The sequence below is a fragment of the Sodiomyces alkalinus genome (assembly GCF_003711515.1).
Source record: "Sodiomyces alkalinus F11 unplaced genomic scaffold SODALscaffold_9, whole genome shotgun sequence".
In the NCBI taxonomy this organism is placed as follows: domain Eukaryota; kingdom Fungi; phylum Ascomycota; class Sordariomycetes; order Glomerellales; family Plectosphaerellaceae; genus Sodiomyces; species Sodiomyces alkalinus.
This window is the reverse complement of record NW_021167087.1, coordinates 651,110-658,609: the sequence shown is the minus strand read 5'-3', so window position 1 is coordinate 658,609 and position 7,500 is coordinate 651,110. Positions and strand designations below refer to the sequence as shown.

The 7,500-nt window shown below is 54.3% G+C and overlaps 3 protein-coding genes across 3 annotated transcripts in view; 2 read left to right on the top strand and 1 right to left on the bottom strand.

The window, feature by feature from the left end:
- Nucleotides 1–1,419, top strand: part of SODALDRAFT_380631 (hypothetical protein) — a gene marked incomplete at both ends in the record, with an annotated part of 4,940 nt that extends 3,521 nt beyond the window's left edge. Inside the window, one exon of the mRNA XM_028615118.1 lies at nucleotides 1–1,419. This exon is cut by the window's left edge and continues 1,332 nt beyond it. Coding sequence (XP_028464104.1) covers nucleotides 1–1,419 — 1,419 coding nt within the window.
- A 251-nt stretch (nucleotides 1,420–1,670) lies between these two features.
- Nucleotides 1,671–4,056, bottom strand: SODALDRAFT_335389 (hypothetical protein). Its single transcript, XM_028612444.1, has 5 exons — nucleotides 3,650–4,056; nucleotides 3,381–3,457; nucleotides 3,258–3,287; nucleotides 2,645–3,124; nucleotides 1,671–2,507 (listed from the first exon to the last, which is right to left on the bottom strand). Exons 1-5 carry the CDS (start codon nucleotides 3,908–3,910, stop codon nucleotides 2,105–2,107), a joined length of 1,251 nt encoding a protein of 416 aa, XP_028464103.1. The 5' UTR covers nucleotides 3,911–4,056; the 3' UTR covers nucleotides 1,671–2,104.
- Nucleotides 4,057–7,051: 2,995 nt separating this feature from the next.
- The window catches only part of SODALDRAFT_325651 (hypothetical protein), a gene marked incomplete at both ends in the record, with an annotated part of 1,190 nt that continues 741 nt past the window's right edge, over nucleotides 7,052–7,500 (top strand). Inside the window, one exon of the mRNA XM_028609998.1 lies at nucleotides 7,052–7,471. Coding sequence (XP_028464102.1) covers nucleotides 7,052–7,471 — 420 coding nt within the window. The remainder of the gene's footprint in view (nucleotides 7,472–7,500) is intronic.

Sequence of the window (7,500 nt, the reverse complement as noted above, 5' to 3'; positions counted from 1 at the left end):
GACCTCAGGACATTATCGTGGTCACGTATCGACGCGGGTGGGAATGTCTTCAGTCAAGGAAGCTGGAATCGCGGTGTGCTCTGGAACCGGCGGAACACCTTTGTGATCCTCGGCAACAGAAAGCGTAGCCTAGTCGATGACTACAATCACCGACGCCTTAATTTCTCCAACGTCTGCATGGTCGAGCTAGAGGCTTTTGGTTTCTACGACAACCCGAGAAGGACGTCGCCCATGTCCGGCTTCGTCTCTTCGAGCAGCCCTTGTACGGGCCCTGGCCTCAACCTTGCCCGGAAAACAGGCTGGACAGCCGGAGGGCGATCTCATTCTCGGGCGGCAGAGGAGCTGGGAGAAAAAGCGCTGGCTATGCGAGAGTTGGCGGATATGGACATCCTCTGCCTGCATGGCGAGAGAATCCCGGTGAACTCGAGGATTGTGGCTAGACGCTGGGGCCCTTACTTCGTGCAGCTCCTTCGCGAAGGCGCGGCGACACAAGATGGCAGCGATGCCGTAACCCTCCGCAGCGCGTTCAGGAATTCGGGCCTGACGATCACGCCTTCGTCCCGGAGTGCTGCCGAAACCAACAGCCTCTCCATGGGGAGCAACGGGGCGTCCTTCATAAGCTCGACCGGGCAGCCACTGAGCACCGCTCCGTCCAGCGTCTCAGGACGGCCCTTCTCCCCGTCAGCCGGGACCGATGCTCTTAACGTCAACCGGACACCGACCCCTCAATCCTTGCCGCCCAGTTCGCGACCTCGATGCCTTTACCTTCCTCATACGTATCTTACCATACAGGCGCTCCTTCACTTCCTCTACACGTCATCGCTGCCCCCACCCTCGTCGTCATTATGCACCCCTCCTATCCTCTGCTCTTTGCTGCAAATAGCGCGGCCGTATCGGATCGACGGCTTGCTCGAAGCCGTGGTCGAACGACTCCACGTCCTCCTCGATTCTCGGAACGCCGCGGCCGTATTCAACGCTACGGCCATGGCTGCCGGTGGCGGACGCGGCATCGATGGTTCCCTCAATCCCAACTTCTTCGTCTCGGCTCCCGATTACGTCGACGCGTCCGAAGCTGGGCCGGGCGACGCAAACGGCGGCGCCGGAAGTGGCTCGGACGCCGGAGGCCTGCGCCTGAACACGGCCCTGCAGTCTAGCCGGCCGAGCAGGGAAGAGCTCAGCGCGACGACGAGTGCGAGCGGCTCCGAGTGGGGCTCCGAGGTCAGCGACTCGGAGGGAGGCGTGCGCGAGATTTGGAGCGGCGAGCTCAGCGCGGTGATCGGCCTGCAGAAGCGGGGTCTGCGGGGCTTGATGGAGGGCAGGAGGATGCGCGAGCGGACCGGGACCAACACGGGAGCTGGAGCCTACGGTGGCGCTGGCGGCCCATCTCGGGTCGGTCTGGGGATCGGTGGTTCTTCCTAGCATGTCGTCGTATGACGAGGGCGCTGTTGCATAGCTATATGTGGCTACCCCCAGCCGATAGGCAGATAGGTCAGCTCTTGCAAGCAAAGACCGTATAGAGAAGCTGGGGCATGAGGTTGTGGGGCTAGGTTAATGAGTAATGAACGACGTGAACCGAGCATTGGATTCCTTTTCCATGTACATTTTTGTTCAATCGAGGTTCATATATGATGATGATGTGGAGACCCAGACGAGCGGATATCAACCGAGAGGTGATGGCGCTGGAAACTGCAATGGTTCGAAGACGAATGAAGACATAGGAGGGAGTCGGGTGCCGGATATGCCACGTCACGGAAGGTTTGAATGATGGGCGGCTTTCGGATCAATAGATGTCATCTCTGAAGGCTTTAGTTGTCTTCAAAGGTCTAAGACAGAGTTCGTGAAGCGAGGAATCATGAGAGTAGGGGTTCGCTGCTACTGAACAGGTAAATCTGAATACCAATCCACACCTAGCGAGAACAGAGTAAAGAAGAAGGCGCTGACTATATGAAGACGTTCCAGTTGACCCAAAATCAAAATGTCAATCCGCTTGAAAGAAGAAAAGAAAGGAAAAAAAAGGTGAAGGTGAAGAAGAAGAAGAAGCAAAATGGCAAGATTATGGAGCCAACTGCGTCCCGTCTTTTCTGCCCTCTCTTCCTCCCATGACTTACTTACGCATGGCGGAAAAGGGACAACCGCCCAAATCCCGGCCCGCCATGTTCGCGACATCGCGCGCCATCTCCTCGGTGCCCTTGCCCAGCTTGTTGAGGGGCCCGATGTCTTCGGGGAGATACCCTTCGGGGAACATGCCGTCCGAGTCGCCCGGGGCGACACCGCCGAGAAGGCGGGTGATCCAGCTCGTGGGGCCATAGCGGGACCACAGCGTGACGGGGATGTAGTAAGGGTGGACGAGGTATTGGTAGTGGTGGACGCGGCCGGTCTTGGGATCCTCGGAGGAGAAGAAGGATTTGGGGACGAAGCGGGGGAGGCAGAGGTGGCGGAGGGTGAAGCGGCGTAGGAGGAGGGCGTTGTAGGCGACGGCGGAGGCAAGGACGGAGGGTTCGGGGAAGCTAGAAGTGAGGTGTCGGGTTTAGCCGGGCAAGGCTGGGGACTAAGGGGAGGAAAGGCAAGAAAAGCGGAATAACAAGGACGAGAGAAGGGAGAAAGGGAGAAACAAGAGGAAGAAAAAAAAAAAGGTCCCGCGTACAGAAAAGCATCACGAACACGATCGCCCATCAGGGTATAGAAGACCTCCTCGGCGAAAGGCTTGGCGAAACGGGGGACGTGCCAGATCATCATCTTGAGCAGCTGGCGGCTAGGCTGAACGTTGGAGTCGGCGGGTTTCATGACGTCGGTCTCGTACGACTTGGCCCAGGCGGCGATGTCCTCCACGAACTCGATGCCGTCGCGCCAGGCGCCGGCGCCGGCGAGGTGGCCATGGTACTCGATTTCCATGGCGTCGCCGATGGACTTCCAGAACGTGCCGAGGGCGCAGACCTCCATGTCGGTGAGGGGGCGCCACTCGTACAGACGGATGAAACGGATGGGTTCGAGGACGGCGACAGCGAGGGTGTAGAGGAAGTCCTCGTTGGAGATGCGGCCGGCGGCTTTGTATGGGCTGTGGAGGTAGTTCATGCGAGCTATGGCGTTCAGGGCTCGCTTGGATGAAGGCGGGAAGAGAGAGAATCTGGGAGGTTGCGTTACTCGTCGTCCCGGGCAAAGAGTCGGGGAAGAGCGGCAGGGTGGGTTTCTATCATGATCCATGATTTATGAAGAATGGAGAATGACGTAGGTGAGGCGGTCATAATCATTATACTCACTCTCCGAAGATGATTACGGTGTCTTCATATCTGAGAGGGCACCATCAAGGGGCCAGTTAGACTACTGTGAGCATGCTGGTGGTTTGACATTAATAGGCGGATAGGATAAAGTGGTAAGGTTACCTCTTGAAAGAATGAACCGGGTCGGCGAGGTTCTTGGTAGCCATGATGAGTTTTGATATCGACCCGATGCCATAAGTCTAGGAAGTCCACATAGTGTTTAGTGAAGTCAACATGGTGGATCTGCGCAGAGTGGGAGATGGTGATGGTCGTTGATGAGTGACCCTGACTGGATCGAAGCAAAAGGGGAAGATCGGTAGGCCATCGAAGTAGCTAACCAAGGAAGCAGGGAAGCAGGGTTGAAGCAGGGTTGAAGCAGGTAGGCTTCATACTTTGAAGAGGGCAAACTGAAGTGCGAGTTCATAGAACATTGGAAACTCTCGTTCGATGATATACCGGACGATGATCTGAGCCTCATCGTTGGTCATGCGTTTCAACGAGGCCCGATCGGTGAAACCCATCCGCCTCTGAAGGTTCTTGATGCCGCGAAAGCGGAGGGCGGCGCAAAGAGCGAGGTAGCCCAGAACAGCGCATGTCAGGATGGGTATCGTCGCCGCACGAAGATGGAACAGGGACAGTGGTAGGAGAGACATATTTGGACACTTGCAGTTCGAAAGGCGCAAAGAGATATGTCAGATGGAATGGACAAACGGGTTGGGAGTAAAGGACATTCAAATGGTATGACTTTGTTTGGGGTGAGAGTCGGTGAGGCGGGTGAAGACAAGACACCAGGATCAGGAGTTCTACTGCTGAAGGCTGCTGTGACAAGCGACGTTGTACTACGGAGTACTTATGGTAATTAATAGGTACTGCCTGGAACAATGGATTATTAAGGTAGGACAAGAGGAATCACGGGCACAGATGAGGTACGAGGGCACGTGAGTTTCTAGGGTAAGGTAATTTACCTTAAACAAAAGTTCAAAACTCGGTGTCATTGAGAGTACTGAAAGGTATCTTTCGATACCTAAACGGAAGAGTACATGTGTTTTCCAAGCACCATTGGGAGCAAACAACACCGACAACTTCTGTCCGACGTTGATGTCGTGATCGCTATCCTCAGGGGTACGTACCTAAATGGGTACTGTCTTCTGACAGCTACTTGAAGGTACACTTGGATACTTGCTTTGGACCAGTAGCTGTCTTACCTGCGAAAGATGTCATTGGAGCGCATTCATCGACTGCCCCAACCTATGCATGAAGTACCTACGATGTAAGCTGACCGGCTGGATAAGACTTCAGATGAGGAGGGATACGGTACTTCCATATGGAGAAGAAACAGGCGGGAAAGAGCCGAGGAGAGGAGGCAATGGGACCCCTAAGATTCGGTTATCATTGATCTACCATGAACCATTTGACTGCAGAGTAGAACAGTTGTTGTCAATAGATAGATTGTATATTTGATGATTCTTCCCGCGCAGGCAGTGTGATTCGATGTAACTTGGACTGACAATCGACCTGCCAATACTGGTGAACTGACAGGAACGCTTCCCAATTACTTCGTAAGGTGTGATACCTACGATGGACGGATTGGTGCTCACAATAAGATTCTACCTAAGGTACCTTAGTTGCCCAAGACGGTTGATTTGCTCGTGTAATAAGGTAGCCAGCAAAGTACGGATACATAATTATACAGTACGCACCAGGTCCATTTACCTGCCCCGTAGACTGGGATGCAACAAACTTCTTAGAATAGAAGATATATGAAAAATGTGTCGTCTTGTCGAGTCCGAACGACACAGGCCTTCTATGCCGCGATTCTCCAATGCTTTCACGGATTTGATCGAAAGTACGGAGATGAAATAAGGTAGTTACGATGGATGGATAAGAATAAGTTCGCCGCATCCTCATGTACATGTATCTCTAAACGCCCTATACTCCCCTTCTTGACCCCAACTCATGGCATCCGAGACGCCAGTCCGTATTGGGACTAGCATTTGGGCCCGCCCTCTGACCCAGCCACTCAGGAGACCACTTTCCAACGGCTGCCCCAGGCGCGCGTCTAACCACCACAAATTAGTTACGACAAATTTCCACAATCCCACCAACGGGCGCCAACAGTGAACGTCAGTCAACACTCAATTCTCCTCTGTTCTTCTATCTGGCGAGCATCGACGCAGCGTTCATACGGCGATTGTATTAACCGCTTGCCATTCTTCTTAGGAATCAACTGTGCTGTCGATCAAAACAAAGTCCCCCTCGGCAAAGTAGCGATTCGTATTTCGCACATATCCCTCGTCTCGGTCTCTTCTGTCTCCCAGCTACCTTACATGAACGTCCCGCTTCGCGATTCTGCGAGAACGGACTGCCGCGATGGGCACCTTCTACCAAGCTGGTTATATGTATCGATGATATACGGAGACGGGCGGCAATTCTACCCATACTACCTAGTCCCCTGTCATGTCAAAAGGCTGCCGTAGCTGGTCTCTCTTGACAGCAGACCACTTTTCGTGGCCCAACCCTAGATCTATGCCCTCTTGTACGATCCCTGGTGTTTATGTTATGCCAAAGTCCCACAGCCCAACTTCCATCCCATCCTTACCTCTCCCCACACTCCACAGAAGAAGAAGAAAAGGTCCTTTCGTGGCCCCTGGCAGGGGGTTTATTGCGACCCTATATCCTCAACTGTGGTACATCGCACAGCTCTGCCCACTATGCCCAGGGACCATGCCGACTGCCGCGGGCCTCTCCGGCGGCTACACAGACCGAATGGGCCGCCCAGATATTTTTGGAGGTCTCCTTCTTTGGCCCCAGATGTCACTCTAGCCCACGCGAATTCTCGTGGGGTGCTATGCTATCATGGAGACATGGGGACTCCGTCATTGTGGACGGCACGGCCCAATAACGGACCCGGTAGCCGCCTTCCACACCCGGCCGTTTCTACGCGCCCAACCTCAAACAGCCGCTCATCCAGACGTCTCGTCCGACCAATGTCCATCTTGCCTCGTCCGGCTGTTAGCACTTTCGGATACACAAGGCTGGTTTCATGCTATTTCTACTGCTTCTCTCATTTCCCGTGTCACCCAGATTGCTCGTTTCAGGATCCTCCGTATGCTTCAGTATCAGACTTGCAGCTAGCTCGCAGATGACAGCGACAGCCGCGCTTCCGTGCTCGTTCGTCTCGGGGGCTTGGTCTCGTCGAGCATCACGGCTCTCTGCCTTATATCAACTCGGACTTGTCCGTCTCGAGAATCTCGTCTGGTCTCTTTCCCATTAACTCAAGATACTACTCTGTACTGAAACGTCTAGCTTGACTGTTTCTATTTTCTTTTCTTTTTCCTTTTCTTTTCCTTTCTATTTTCCTTCTTCTCTTGTTTTCCTGTCTCTCTGTTGGGTCAATTTCCTTGCCGTTTGGTGGTTATTTTCTTTCCCCTCTCTATTCGCACCAAGACTACCCGCTCTCTGCTCGCTCTGGTGCTGGGTCCTATTCGTTGCCCCTATCTCCCTGTCCTCTACTTAGAACCCGTTCGTCTCCTTTTTCTTATTACTCTCTTTGCAGAACTCCTCCTGGCGAGGGTTACTGGAAAGACCTGTTCGATTCCGAGACACCACGGCTCTCTTTTCTTAATCGATAATCCCTAAGGCTCTACTACACGGGGCTCAACACACGAGGACGGCTGCCAAAGAACTGAATCATGCCGAAACATACTCGATCATCTAGTTCGAACCATAACCATAACCGCTACAGCAACTCTTTGTCCATGTCCCTCGCTCCCGCTGCCAACCCCACTCCCGACATGTACAGCCAGCGCCTGTCCATACCGGACTACTACTCTGTCCCCTCCTCCTCCGCATCGGCGCCGTCTCACGCCCAGCCTGCTACCTTCGACACCTACACCACTGTGCCCCCCGTGTCTGCTCCGCCCGTCCAACACCGCGCCTCCTCGGGAGCTTGGACTGCTCATGACGACCAGAGGCTTCTCCAGGCTCGTGCTCAGGGCCTCAACTGGGCGCAAATCCAGGCCACCTACTTCAGCAACAAGACTCCGAATGCTTGTCGCAAGCGTCACGAGCGGCTCATGGAGCGCAAGGGCGCCGACGACTGGGACAACCGCAAACTCGAGCTTATCGCCAAGGAGTACATGAGCATGCGAAAGGAGATCTGGTCGGGCTTGGCCGCTCGTACCGGCGAGAAGTGGAATGTCGTCGAGGCCAAGGTACGTGCCGTCCCAAACAAATCCCCCCC